At 42.5% G+C, this 15,044-nt stretch overlaps 2 protein-coding genes across 5 annotated transcripts in view; both read right to left on the bottom strand.

Annotated features, from left to right (window-relative positions):
- Positions 1–830, bottom strand: part of LOC137873630 (guanine nucleotide-binding protein G(i) subunit alpha-2-like) — a 40,236-nt gene extending 39,406 nt beyond the window's left edge. The window contains exon 1 of the mRNA XM_068711917.1: positions 10–830. Within this exon, the coding sequence (XP_068568018.1) occupies positions 10–127 (118 nt within the window). The 5' untranslated portion in view covers positions 128–830. The remainder of the gene's footprint in view (positions 1–9) is intronic.
- Positions 831–1,918: 1,088 nt separating this feature from the next.
- LOC137873631 (sodium-coupled neutral amino acid transporter 3-like) overlaps positions 1,919–15,044 on the bottom strand; it is a 30,074-nt gene continuing 16,948 nt past the window's right edge. For all 4 annotated transcript variants that reach the window (XM_068711921.1, XM_068711920.1, XM_068711918.1 and 1 more), the window contains 12 exons: positions 14,692–14,765; positions 13,893–13,985; positions 13,669–13,750; positions 11,480–11,562; positions 9,819–9,877; positions 9,281–9,427; positions 8,432–8,511; positions 7,932–8,032; positions 6,581–6,705; positions 6,339–6,483; positions 5,987–6,090; positions 1,919–5,277 (listed from right to left, as the gene is read on the bottom strand). In XM_068711921.1, coding sequence (XP_068568022.1) covers positions 5,173–5,277; positions 5,987–6,090; positions 6,339–6,483; positions 6,581–6,705; positions 7,932–8,032; positions 8,432–8,511; positions 9,281–9,427; positions 9,819–9,877; positions 11,480–11,562; positions 13,669–13,750; positions 13,893–13,985; positions 14,692–14,765 — 1,198 coding nt within the window. In that variant the 3' untranslated portion in view covers positions 1,919–5,172. The remainder of the gene's footprint in view (positions 5,278–5,986; positions 6,091–6,338; positions 6,484–6,580; positions 6,706–7,931; positions 8,033–8,431; positions 8,512–9,280; positions 9,428–9,818; positions 9,878–11,479; positions 11,563–13,668; positions 13,751–13,892; positions 13,986–14,691; positions 14,766–15,044) is intronic.

Below are 15,044 nucleotides of genomic sequence, written 5' to 3' on the forward strand. Positions count from 1 at the left end.
TATACTCACCCAGCAGCAGCAGTTTCACTTCCCTCGCCGCCTTCTCTCCATCTTCTCTCAGGTTCTTATCAATCATTTTAGACCTCTCGGCCGCGGCTTTATCCTCCTGACTCACTGTACACCCCATGGTTCCTAGTGCGCGCTTCAGGACTGCTGCTTAGTGGGGAAATATCACCAGGAAAAAAAAAATATATATATATATATATATATATATATATATATTTATGGGCTGTGTCCGAAAAAAACCCTTATTTAAAAACAAGGATTGAAGTTGAGTAAAGGCGGCTTCCCTTTTTTTTTTGGATCAAACGTTCACAGGTCTCCTCCTGCGGCGTGAACTTGGATTTTCTAACGCATGGAATTCCCAAACACTCGTTGGTTGTTCAGCATTCGGTTGGTCTCTAACGGAGAAGTTTGTCCGGGGCGGCCGAAAAACAAATCTCGAGCAACTTTTTTTTTTGTGGGTATTTTTTTTTGTGGACGGTTGAATTTTAGCGTCGATTCGGTAGTTCCCACAGCAGACTAAAAACACATGAGAACGAGCCACGAAGTCCAGCACACACACACGCAAAAAAAAAAGTATTCCAGCTGTTGAAAAGCGAGCTCACGGATTCCTGCTGCCAGTGAAGCTACCACACGCGCTTACCGCTTTTCAGAGGATATGTATCTTCGTTGCTTTATATCTTCTTTAGGGTTGTTTGTTTTAATCCCTATCGCTGTTGCGCATTCTCTCCCCGCGTTGAGATTTATCACGTTCGAAGCCACACCCGGAGCCGCCGTGAAGTTCCCCTCCGCCCGACACACAAACAAGCGAGACAAGGCAGCGCCGTCACCTCCCCAACTTCCACAGCAGCAAGGGCCAGCCCCTCACCGGGGGAAAGAACGCCCACTCCGAGTGCATCATGGGAAATGTAGTCAGAGGCGGCGAACCGTTTTTCGTTCAAGTGCAGTTTCGTCTGATTTACACTGCTTCAAATGGACAAATCTGGGCTTTATGTGATTCCGCAGTTGAGAAGAGAGATTAGTGTTTTTGTTTTATTTTTTTTACAGGATTGTTTACGTAGGTAAAAGTAGAAATACCACCGTGTAAGAGCACTCAATTACAAGTAAAAGTACTGCATTCAAAGTTGTACTAGCTACACACAATATGAATGGCTAAATGTAGCCCTCTTGGAATATATAAAAGTAAGAATACTGCAGGATCTCCCCTCTTAAAATGTTATATTTATATACATGTAATTGATTATTATTATTATTCATGCAATAACACACAAACGTGATTTTAATGTTGGAGCTGGTTGAGAGATGGAGCCAATCTAACTAGCTGTAGGTCTAATAGGTTCAGCATAAAAATATGTTCATTCTTAATCTGCGATGTCATCTGTAGCTACCTTTAGGTTAAATATGATGGGGTTAAAAATACATAATTTGCCTCTGACAGTATGAAGACAAACCTGTGACTCAAAATAGGCCCAACAGCAACTAATGAACACTTAAAGCAGACGTCAAAGCCCAACGTCGTTACGCTGGGCGACGGTCAATACTCCACAGATAAAGCCAACCACAGCACTTTAGTGTCACCTTGTGGACTTGAACAACTCCTTTTCTTACACTTGTTTGTCCTACATAGTGTTCCTGATATTTAAACATTACATGAATGAAATATAAAGAAATGTAAATCAGATATTGGCAGTTTCAGTTTCAGTTTTCAGGTTATATAATGCTTACAGCTTAGCCACACTGGTCCATTTAAAGCTGTTCAAATGTGTCGTTGTTTATTTTTATTATCATCATTCAGGAAGTTAAATTAACGATTTATGTAAAATACAAAGAATAGTCTTGAAAGTCTGTCCTGTATCCAGACGGCCACGTCTGACAAATGATGAGAGATCAACGTGTTGTTACCTCATTATCTTTATTGCAACATTGTTTACAGTACAATAACTGCCAGCATCATATTAAAATACAAAGAGATACAAGAAAATCAACATGAAATAAAGGACAGAGAAGTTTAAAAGCACTTTGAAAATGATTACATTTATATATTTTTAATTGGACTAAAACTTTAATAGCTATCTACATTGTACAAACTAGATATGCATATAGAATATAAAGGGTGTACATTTATATACAGTATTTATAAATGCTGGCAAATATTTAATATGTTACTATTCAATCATACATATTTCAATAAATCACACAAAAGAGGGAGATTAACAACACTGAGTTCTAAAAAGAGGTCATCAGAGATCGTCTTGTATCCACCGCTGACCCAGTGTGTCCCCTCACTTTGTTGCCTCGTGTTTATTTCTATTTTTTATTTGCATGTTGAGAGGTTTACGTGTGCACCATTGAAAAAACTCACCAAAGTCAAACCAGGAACAGGAAGTTGGGGATAAATATAACACTTGCATTGGTTAAAACAACACCAAAACACTATGTTACGCCCCAGTGGCTGATTCACACGCCGATTCCCTCCGCACACACTGACATTAAGACAAAGCACATATCTAGATACCATGGATTAAAAGAGGTTCGTTTAACCGAGTCACCGGACAGCACTGACTCACCCTCGCGGCACTCACTGTCGTCTGGTGCGACAGAGTCCATCATAAAAAAATATATTGAAATACACGCCGGTGCACCTGCTCACTAACAACTCGGAGTTAAAAAGTTACCGTCTGCCAACGAGCAGCGAGGAAGTCAGGAACAACCCGAACGTCACCACTGATGATGTGCCACTGAAGAAAAGAAACCCACATAAAAATCAAAACACTGACAAGATTTGTATTTTCATCACTGGATCAGATTCAACCAAATGAACATTAAACATTAAACGTTAGTCTATCAATGGCAGGAGAGGAACACTAGAAGTATACCTGATCAGAGCATAGGTCCAGGTTCATCAACACTAACGCTCATATAGTTCAAATACAGTGGAGCCATGTTTTCTTCTTTAAACGACACGGACACCAGTACATCCAACCGATTAGTAGTTTCAGCTACAGAACGGACCAGAGGAGGAAACGAATGGAAGCAGGGGGCTCACAGGAACACGAACCGCAACATTATTTCAAGTAACGTTTGAGAAGACATCCATATTATACCATCGATGCATTGCTAACTTGCTCATAATCTACATTAGATTGATTATATCACCGACGATTTAGTTACACAAAAAAGGGACATGCCCTTAAATCACATCTATCCAATATGGGATTTGCATTTGCTTGTGTTTAATCTTATTAATGGCAACGAGACGTTGTGCTTATCAGCGGAAGGTGCTATTGCTAACCACACACTTTTCAATATTGTTAAAGAGACAGTCATCCCATGGCTGTCATTGCTGTTAGGGATCAAGCTTGTGCTGGACACAGACATATTTACACACACCAAACTGTTGCTAACCACTTTGTGAAATGACCCTGTTGTTGTTGTTGTTGTTGTTGGTTTTTGGTTGTCTCTGATTACTTCCAGTTAATGTTCAGAAACAACACATCGTTCAAATCTCCCCTCACTTTGATCTGTACAATCCAACTGATGAGGTCTTCACCCTAACCCGTAGAGATTACCCCCGCGTGGCCCCCACCCCCCAAAAAAATTCAATTTGAATTACATGGGATGCACACTATGGTCTTATTGTCTTATCTGTGTTTCCAGAGTTGATATAAAAATAAAGAAAAACATATTTAATTGTGCTTTCTTTGTTAGCTAGGTTAGTGACGTGACGACATAGGTCAAGAAGGTCACAGACCGGCGCGCCCGCGGCAAATAGGTAGCTAACGTTAGCGCTGATTCACTCTGTAACGTTAGCACTGATTTTTCCTGAGGAGAAAATTAAACGCAAATTCAAAAGCGGTGCCCAAAAAGCGGCATTCAAGACAGAAAGTTGCTGAATTGAATGCCAAACTTCCAAAAATAACAAGTATTTGTCAACCGGCCGGTGAAGGATGCACTAATCTGCTATAGCTAACATTAGCACGTAGCTAACGTTACACTTTGACAGCCTTGCTGTGGACTAACGTTAGCACTTTGTTCTCTGTTGTTTTTTTCTGTTTGAATACATTTCCCTCAAAAGAAAAGCTTGAGTTTTGATATCTTGCCTATAGGGGGGGCTCTCAGGGTTATTCTGCGGGGGGGGGGGGGGGCTCACGCGTTTCCGTTACAGTACTGTCTCCGGCAAACCATTTCTTTCTTTCATTTACACAGTAATACTGAAAAACACAAGGCGTCGTTTTACGCGGTGATCCGGACAGCCATGAGTCATTTAAAAACCTTCCTGACCCGAGCAGAGGATCAGGTCATCAGTCCACTCCGCATCTTCTGAGATTCATAATAAAAATATACATCTTGATCGTATTCTGTCGGAATGTTTTGCTAAATGTGCTCACAACGCTTTACCGCATGCCGTCCGTGTGGTTTAGCGCCCCGCTCTGTCAAGAGGCGAGAATCTCGACAAACTCCAAACCTTAAAATAACCACGTTAGTGGAGTACGAGCGAAAGGGTGCGCACAAAAAACAGTTCACCATCTTCCGGTCTTCTTGCTAAGCTCAGCTAAGCTAAGCTAAGCTAACCATCTGTCGGCTGCATCTTCAAATTTACCGTACACAGCATTGACAGTGGTATAAATTTAAGCGTATTTCCCCGAAAAATGTTGAACTATTCCTTAAACTTCTCTTTCTTTCTGTGCAATAGCTTTCACATCTGCAGTTGCACAGAGTGCCAAATATGTAGTTATTCAAATAACTTAATAATAATAATAATAATAATAATAATAGACGTAAAAATCATAAATTAATAGTTGTCCATCATTGAGTAGATTTTTGTCGACTGTTAAAATGGAGGTGCCTCCGATGGTCTATTTCTAATCTGAGGAGCAGACTGCAGATCATAGATCATTTTAGGGAAAAGACAGGGATGGCAGTTGATCGCAGGGACATGCGCATGATGTTTTCTATATTGTTACTTATCCTGCAGGACGCTCACAACAGTCAGTAGAGCCATCGAGCGCCATCCCGAACTCTAGACCTTCTCTGTGGCCAAACGTTCTCTAATGGAAAAGATGGGGGCGTGTTCAACGTCAAACATAATTCAAAGTCAAAACTTCAACATCACAACACAGATCTAACTCAAACAATATGAAACCTGAAAAACAAAATGGAAGGTGGTGCCTAGTGACCGCTGCTGGCTTTGCTGCTGCCTGATGTCCAATCGATGATGATGAAGCTGAGGCTCATGATCATGAACAGGACGCCTATCCCGGCAAAACAGGCGGCCTGGAAGAGAGGAGCGAACGAGGAAGAACAGGGTACAGAGAGATGATCGCATCCTTCTCACTGAATATGTGAATGGCTTTAAGGAGACATTTCTGTCTGTGGAGGTCAAAATGAGCGATGCAACGATACCGACATCAGATATGGGTCCGATACTGACTCAAACAGCTGGATTGAGTATCGTTAACGATATGCCACTCTGATGTCGGATACAGTTATTTAAAAACAAATAACAATTTAGTACATTTATATCTCTGTATTAGTTAGGAAAGCAATGTTTCATTCAAGCCTGACGTTGCCTTACAGATGTAAGAATCATCCCAGTTACTTCCACACAAAGTGAGGCGTAAAAATACACTGATGACGGAGATATACCGTAAACATCCCCACTTCAAAACACAAAAAAAACGTCCCTTTAAGTTTCTCTTTACATCTGATTTTTTTAAAGAATTGTGACTAACTCAAAAATAACTGCCAATGAAAAAAACAATCTATGTACAATGCTACATTATACCATATCAATAAATAAAATAATGATAGATTTTCATTCATTAAACACACCCAAAATATCATTACAAATCTAAGTTCGCTGTATATACTGTGTTATGTCCACCTACCCTGTTACATTAATCATTATATCTATATTGTCTTACATGCTCACCGAAGCCAACCTAAAGTTACTAACTTCAACTTAAATTCCTGTTATTCTCACCAGGACTTTGGGGAACGAGCGCATTGGCTCCTCCTCTTTGGGAACAATCCGAATGTAGAAGACAGCAGGGAATATGAAGATGAGACAAGGGGCAGATGTGGCTCCTGGAAAGCAGACAAAAAGCAGAAGATTATTCATGGAAGTCTCACTCCCTTCAGTTCTCATGAAGCAGCGCTGCAGGTCTGACAGCGCTGTAGTGAGGATATGGAAATAGGAGGGACGCATAATAATCTACTTGCATGTATAAAATAAATCCGACGCATGATCCGCTGATATATAGGCTTTAACAGAGATCGTGGAAGCGATACTCAGGATTTGTCTGAATGTAGCAGCCAGTGCTGCTCCGACCTACCAATGACCCCGAAGATGCCCAGGATGTTGGGAGCGAAGATGACGAGCAGGTTGATGAAGGTGAGCAGAACGAAGGCAATGGCGATGTGACGGGGCCAGTTGAAGGTCTTGTTGGGAAATATCATCTGCTGGATCGCTCTTCGCACCTGATTATAACATAAAACAACAACAAAAGAGAGTAGCTTCATGACTTTACTGAAGTGAGACAACGAGTAAACTTGAGGTGTTAAAATGTGTCCTTACAGGAAAGAGCACGATGGGAACAGTGAGCGTGACAGCAGTGAGCACAGCCACACGCACACACAAGATCAGAGTGTCATAGGGGTCAATGCGACTGTAGGTGTGAAGCAGCTCTGGTTCCACCTCACCTGAAGGAGATTAAAACAGGAATAGAGAACATTTGTCCTTTCCTCATGTAGTGATAACATGACTCAATAACGTTATACTTACAATACAAGTCAAATATTAATATGAACTGGTATATATAAAAACAATGTTGATGAGAATAATGCAAACATCATGCTTTATTAATATAGGTAAAATGCTACTGTATGTAATAAAACCTTGATAAATCATCTTTTCATTGCAGTGGATTACATTATATATATATATAAATAAATAATGCTATATTGGTATGTAATGGTGTATTTGGTTAATGTAAGGTCTACGATATGACCACTAGAGGGGGGCGATGCATCACGATGGTTTTACGGCCTTCAGAGACGACGGTTCTGCTACGACGTAGAGATTCAGACTCGTGTTGATAACTTTGTGATATTAAATCAAAACAATCAACGCGAATGGGTAAAAGAAAATTAAGAAGCGCAGTGAGATATATAAATATATAGATATATTTAAAGATAGACAGACAGACAGACAGACATATAGCTAGATAGATAGACAGATAGACAGATAGATAGACAGATAGACAGATAGATAGATAGACAGATAGACAGATAGATAGATAGATAGATAGATAGATAGATAGATAGATAGATAGACAGATGTATAGATAGACAGACAGACAGACAGACAGACAGACAGACAGACAGACAGACAGACAGATAGATAGATAGATAGATAGATAGATAGATAGATAGATAGATAGATAGATAGATAGATAGATAGACAGACAGACAGACAGATGTATAGATAGACAGACAGACAGACAGACAGACAGACAGACAGACAGACAGACAGACAGACAGATAGATAGATAGATAGATAGATAGATAGATAGATAGATAGATAGATAGATAGATAGATAGATGTATAGATAGATAGATAGATAGATAGACAGATAGATAGATAGATAGATAGATAGATAGATAGATAGATAGATAGATAGATAGATAGATAGATAGATAGATAGATAGATAGATAGACAGACAGATAGATAGATAGATAGATAGATGTATAGATAGATAGATAGATAGATAGATAGATAGATAGATAGATAGATAGATAGATAGATAGATAGATAGATAGATAGATAGATAGATGGATGGATAGATGGATAGATAGATGGATGGATAGATGGATAGATGGATAGATGTGCATAATGTTCTGCAGTGGGAGGAGGACCAGGCCTCACCATAGAAAGTTAGGTATCCAAAGAGGGCAGCCAGAAAGTACATGACGTACATGACTGCAATGGAGATGTTGGCCACATGCTGCATCTTTTTCTTGGTGGGACTGAAATCAGAAGATATTGCCATGTGACGTCACACACACACACACACACACACACACACACACACACATACACTAGAATAAACTCAAACGCACACATAACATCAGAGCGTCCACCGTCATATAGAAAGCATGTAGCACAGTTCAAACAAAAAACCCACAATCTTCAGTTGTGGGGCTTCTTTAGCTGTAGGAAACAGGCAGGGTGACACATGTTAACTAACAACATGCCTCATCATCATCATCATACAAGCAGTGTCAACGCATTTCATAATAAAGTGAAAGCAGTGCGTGTGACTAGGTTATGATCAGCCAAGCAACAAAATCAGACCTTTCCTCTTTGCTATGCAACTGATTTATTGTCCAAAACCTAGCAGGAGCTTTTCCATGGTAAGAACATACTTGCGCAGCTCAGTGTAGATGGGCAGGACCTCGGGGTGGCACACAAAGGCGAACGCCAGGATGGGGATGGTGTAGGCAGTCTGAAAATGAACCCCAACAGGTCACCATAGATACAGCAGCGCCATCCCAGACGTCTCACCACCAACCTCGCGCTTTACTGCCCATTACTCCCTCAGATACATCACAGAGAGCTAATTGTTTCCCTGTGATTAACTCGGGCCGGGCCAAGTTTCGGCCTATTTGAGAATGCCTTACTTGTGAGCTGCTGAGCAGCGGGGATTGGTCTTTTGAGTCTGGGTTAGGAAAAAAGTCTCATACACCTTTAAGGGATAATGAAGACTTGATATGAACAACGCTCTGGAACGCAACGTTGTTTGGATCAAATGAAGTGATGTCGAGCTACAATAAAAGGAATGAAACACCCAGCTGTCATTAAGGGTCCCTGGAGAGGACCTTCCTGCTGCGGAGGTATGTACTGGGTGTACTCAGAGAACTGTTAGGACGTTCCCATTTAATTGATGACCCATCTCTCTCCAGCCCACAAAGAGCGGACGCGATGATCTCACTGTAAGCAACGGAATGTCAAAGCCACTTGTGTTCCTCCGCTGACAGGTCGGGGGGTCGCTGTCGACCTTTGACGCTCGCCTTAATCACAGACTATTGTCTATCATTAACAGCTTGGTAAAAGCTTCAAACCAAGTGCAATTCCCATGCTTGGATTGTGAGCCGTCACTGGCAACATGCTAGAGATGACTATGACATAAGTGGGTGGCGGTCAGTGGATGACAGTGGAGGTGGATTTGCAGTTTCAGACCGAGTATCATGCCCAAAAAAAAAAAAACAACCTACTTGTGAGTTTAGGTTGGCCATTTTGGGAATACAGGCAGGATCAGGCTCCCCACCAGGATCCATGGCACTGATATTGAGCCCAGCGGCAGTGCTATTGAATGAGAAGTCCACAAACGGACACGGGGTATTGAACTTCTTGTAGATGACCTGTGCAGTGCAGAGGAGAGGCGTTAAGCAGCAACACAAGTCTGTGGGACACAGTTTAGCATAAAGACAGGCTGGAAATATGGTACTGAGAGAGAGACAGAGAGAGAGAGAGACGGAGACAGAGAGAGAGACGGAGACAGAGAGCGGTGCGTGGATTACAGATCGCACAACCAAAAGTAGGTCAGAGAAAAACAAGAGAACCAACACAGCCTGGAACCGCAGCGTGCAAACATTAGTCCACGGCAGTGAGTACAGAGAGGAGGGAATACTGAAGAGATGGTAGGAAGAGGGGGGGGAAAAAGTGCATGTGAATACGCTACCTTGATGTTTCTGCCAACAGACACGAAACAAGAAGCAAGACACGATGTCTGCGTAGGTATAGAGGACGTACCGAAATGAGGAAGAAAACCATGCAGCTCAGGGAGAACCCACTGGTGTAGCCCAGGTATCCTAAAACAACAGATGCTTCGGGTTAGGGTTTGAAAATAGTAACAAATGCTGCTTATGTCTAGTTGTGAATCACTAGTGAGGCCCATGTATCTTCTGCTGTATGTTCTTCAGGCCTTGTGGTGAACTAGACCGATTTGAAAGCGCAACATGCGAGGATTGGGAGCATTTCAGTTGTTTCACTCTCAACGGCTCTCAACACGTCCGCTAACGGCGCTAACCAAGATTTATGGAGACAACTGGAAACGGCATCGGCGCCCCGTCCCTTCTTCTGAAAGTTGGAGCACGGAGCAAAAAATAAATAACTTTTGCCTATGAACATATTTTCCAACTTTTAGGACACCATTATTTAAATAGGGTCTACTCGTGTATTTGTAGCTGATTTACCTAAAACATATTGATTCAATAAGACACGGACGTCTCTTTCTGCTCCTTTAATGCGCTGGGAGCCGGAGCTCATTACTGGATTCTAGCTGCACCGAGCGGCTCTGTTGTCCTCGACGTCTCAGCAGGAGACAGACTTCTCAGAAGAGGTCAGCCAACATGCCCCCCCCCCCCCCCCCTCCTTTCTCACTTCCAAACTGGCTCTCCTTGCTTTTCTTGTTCCTCTTTCCATCTGCTTTGGTTCATGTACTTTCTCACCTAAAGCGGCGAAACCGCAGACAGACCCACGTGACTCTTGACCAAACTTGCAAAAAACACAAAAGAACAACAAAGGGTTATTCATTTTAAAAAAATAAAGAGTAATCCCTCTGCTGTCTCGCAGTGTACTGGCAATCATCAGGTGTGGCTACACGATGCATTCAGGTGTGACTTGAAGATGAGGGGGCATGAGCCATGTACCAAGGGACATCTCAGGAGGACAACAGTGGGAGGGGGGTGGGGGGGAGACAGACTCTCTCAAGCTCTGAACTCAAACCATTGCAATAGCCCTCTTGGAATACCGAGCTACAAGGTACGGCACCAATTCAAAATTTAGCAGGTGCCTTATTGGAGGAGATCAAGGATTAAGGAAACTGATATTCAAGCACGAGACCAGGATCCAAGCCTGGAGGCTGACGGACGTCCCCTCGGATGAAGCGTCCTTGAACAAGTCCACCACATGAAACTCTATGAGCTCCTTCACTGCCGCTAGCCCTGCAGGAATGTTGGGATGAAGTAAGCTGGTGAGCAAACGCCACATTTAATAATGAGGACTTTTAAGTATTTTCAATTTGATTTACTAGTAGTATGGTTGTGTTAACATTACAAAAAAAACACATTCTTCTTCTTCTTCTTCTTCTTCTTCTTCTTCTTAGCAATGAAAAGTTGAACTCATGTTCCTCGTCGAACACGACCGGCAGCTTTTGGTGGACGCTGCTGGCAAACTTATGGTAAATGTTGCTGTGTAACACGCATCACGGAGTCAGCTGGCAGACTCAGTAATTAGCATAGATTAGCATTTTTGCTAAATGCTAAAGAAGTCCAAGATAATCCCGCGGTCGTCGTTTTTGCAGTCGCAGAAGCCGCCGTTCAGCAACACAGAATTTAAGATTGAAGCCCAGACTAAAGCACCGATGAGATGGGCGTCCCACTGTGAGACGGACGTGATATAAATATACGTACCCAGCTGTTTCATGAGAGCCAGAGGTAATATCACGGCAACGGATACGATGATCACGAGGTAGTTCCCGTTCATGTACCATTCACTGCAGAGAGGAAGACAATCAAAAAGGCATCGATTTAGAATTACTCGGCTCAAACGCTCCTCTCCATCTCAATCACGTTGCGTCAGATATTGATTGAGAAGACACGGGGGGGGGGGGGGGGGGGGGGGGTGAACAGCTAGAAACTTAGGGTTGACTGATGGAGGATTATATAACATCGCCACAACGATGACAAGGATTTTTATTCACAGCTGAACACAAATGAATCGCTGGTTGCCATATAATCAAATATCTAGAGTGGAAAAAAGACATAAGCCTCTTTCCTCCCTGTACTGCTGGACACTAAGAAGTGACCTCTGAGACACAGAGGTCATGTCCTCTGTGTTGTTTTTAGCAGAGAGTAAATATAACACACATAAATCACACATGGTAAGTTTTATACTAAATATGTTTTTAAATTTGACGGCAGAAATTAAAATTATAACCCAGGTAGTGTGCGGAAGGTGTTGAACCATCATTTAGACAATTACATGTGAGACGTGTGGCGATATGAATATGAACCATATGACAGACAGACGCACAGGGAAACACACCTCTGTGAGCTATTTTTAGACTGACACAGTGGGGTGGATTCATCTCTTGACCTGTATTAGGTGGGAGGCTCCACGCACACACACACACACACACACACACACACACACACACACACACACACATATACACACACACACACACACACACACACACACACACACACACACACACACACACACACTTCTCTCCCGTTGTCACGCTGCCCTACGGCCATCTGTACCAGGGTCACAATATCTCACCAACTCTGATCCACACTTACACAAAAACACACAATATTTTACAAAACACACAATCCCTAATAATCACCAAGGGTAAAAAAAAAGCTCGATAAGCAGATATAAACATGGAACACTCTCCACACCGACACACCAGCAGCTCTCTGGTTGAACAAGCACACAGCCTCAGGTGTTAAGTGATACAAAGAGACACACACACACACACACACACACACACACACACACACAGACATGCAGATCAGTTTCTGTGGATTTGTTTTTCAATTGAATTTCACATCCCTATGCATGCAGGAATTGTTGTGTATTCTGCCGCAAGAAGACTCGGTACATCATTTACTTTCCAGAAATAGAAAATAGAAGGAAAGGAAAACAGAAAACAAACAGTTACATTGTTTGCTCTGCAAATGTGTATTTCGTTATTATTGTTTTATTGTTTATTATTTGAATTTAGATTGCTTTTCAAAAATCCAAAATAAACTTCCTGGGGATTCATATATTTTCTAGAAAACCCCCCAAAGTGATGATCCAGAGATGCAGTTTCATCATATTCTATAATATAAGCAGTATTTGTTGCAGAACTATTGTCATTTTTTTCTTGCATCGGATTTGGGAGGCGTCTCCGTTATTTTGTCCACCGTCCGTGCACTAACTGGGGTAAGGGTTAATGTGTGAGGGGGTAACATCACACTTGAGATCCCATCCAAAGACGTGAGTGTTGTTTGTCTCTGAGGCCACCTGTCCAGTGATAGCCCACGGTTTACAGGGTGTTCAGCCGTGGAGTCTAGCTGTGTTTTGGTTTTTTTTTGTTGGCTGCGCCGCTCTCCTTCTCCAGGGTCGCTATCACAGCTGTTCTCACGCCAGGTGCTCCCTGCATCCCGAGCAGCACCAGGCCCGCCAACCGCCCGACACACAAGTCCTCCTCGGACACGCAGGACGGCGGCAGAAGGTCCCGGGTTACCTTTATGTTCACCTTTAGGAGGCGATGTCCGCAGACCGATCCAGACGTACGTCAAGCATCAACTCAAGTGAGTAGAAGGACTTTTATTTGAAGTTTCTCTGGCAGCGCTGTAGAACGACACACCAGCTGTTGTATTTCTGACAAAGCAGCTGCTGTGTGCTGTAGTGATAAACTTGTTATTATTTCTAATAAACTAGGACTGAGATCTTCAGGATTACAAATTCAAACCTATTGTTTGGTGCGAAGGCGAGTGAAATAATGAAGTATTTGAGTTTTTTTTGCCAGTGATTTTCTCACAAGGATCTGAAGTCTTATATATAGTATGAATGAAACGTTTTATGTCCCGTCTTGACCACTCACCCTGCAGGTTTATCCACCATCAGAAAGGCCTGGACGACCAAAGGAAACTCATACTTGACGATGTACAGGTAACTGGACATGGCTGCGGGGAAGGAGACACAAACGACGAGTTAGCACTCAACTACACGGTTACTCATACGGTAATAATCATAATAATAACACAGCTATCTCAGATTTAATGTGCGCGTGTGTAAGTGGGAGGACAGACGGCCGTGTGACCTCACCTCCGATGTTCTGCAGCGTGATGGCAATACCTGCCGCCATCTTCCCCGCGGTCCCAAAGGCCCTGTAGCCCAGCTGCTCGTAGGCACGAATACCTGAGCCACGAAAAGCATTTCATCGACGAGTTAAATCCACACTAACGAGGTCTACGGCTGTAAGGAGAATGCTAATCTAATTATGGTCATAAATTACACCTCGTTGTGCGGCAGGGCGTGGAGTATTGGGCGTTCACACACACACACACACACACACACACTGCAATATCTCATCATATCTGACTTTAGAGGGTCATTTAGAGGTTTGGCTATTTTGACAATGAACAGTCCTGCAGGAGATGAGATGAGAGAGAGCTTTCCCTGAGGTGCACTAATAATAACCTGTCAATGTGAGCAAAATCAAAAGTGATCGATGATTTAGAAAAAGGAATGGGAACCACCTACTCAGACGGTGTTTCTGTCGAGGTTGTGTTCTAATTCCTCAATATAAAGATTTTCTATCGCTATGAATTGGTCTAAGAACACTGACTGATATACCTTTTGTCAATTTATAATCTGCGCACTATTGGAAATATTCCCACAGGAGGTTTAATAGTGTTGTTTGTTATTTAACCCTGAAGCAACTCAGGAGGCATCCAAAAAATAATAATAGGGAGCAATAAGTCATACCTGGATGAGATATATATGATGTCAGGTGCAGGGAGAGAGCTCAAGCCACTATCAGATATCATACAGGCCATGTCTCATATTCTGAACATGTCGATTAGAAAGTTATTGCATATTGTCAGGCTACATACATACATACCTACAATACCGGACAGCTTTAGCAGTAAGTGGATGGAGTACGACGAGAGGACCGCCACCACTGTGAGAAGAACCCTGAAACAGACGTGCAACAGCAGACGTCACCGACAGCATCACTGCTTCAAAACTCCACTTTTGGCCTCATTATACCAAGAATTCTCATTTCTCAACAACCGTAAATATATATCTATATGTTACATGTTTACAGCGCACGTTATTTATACAGCTGCAGCATAGAGGCATACATGTTTCTGCATGCCGGTTCATAGATTGTGTCGGAAGAGCAGAGTCCCCCGTGGCTCTGCTCTACCCTGGACTGTTACTCAAGCTGAGACATGGAGGCGGGTCCTGTCA

Source organism: Cebidichthys violaceus, unplaced genomic scaffold, assembly GCF_023349555.1.
Source record: "Cebidichthys violaceus isolate CVI_PGR_0920_01 unplaced genomic scaffold, fCebVio1.0.p SCAF_17, whole genome shotgun sequence".
In the NCBI taxonomy this organism is placed as follows: domain Eukaryota; kingdom Metazoa; phylum Chordata; class Actinopteri; order Perciformes; family Stichaeidae; genus Cebidichthys; species Cebidichthys violaceus.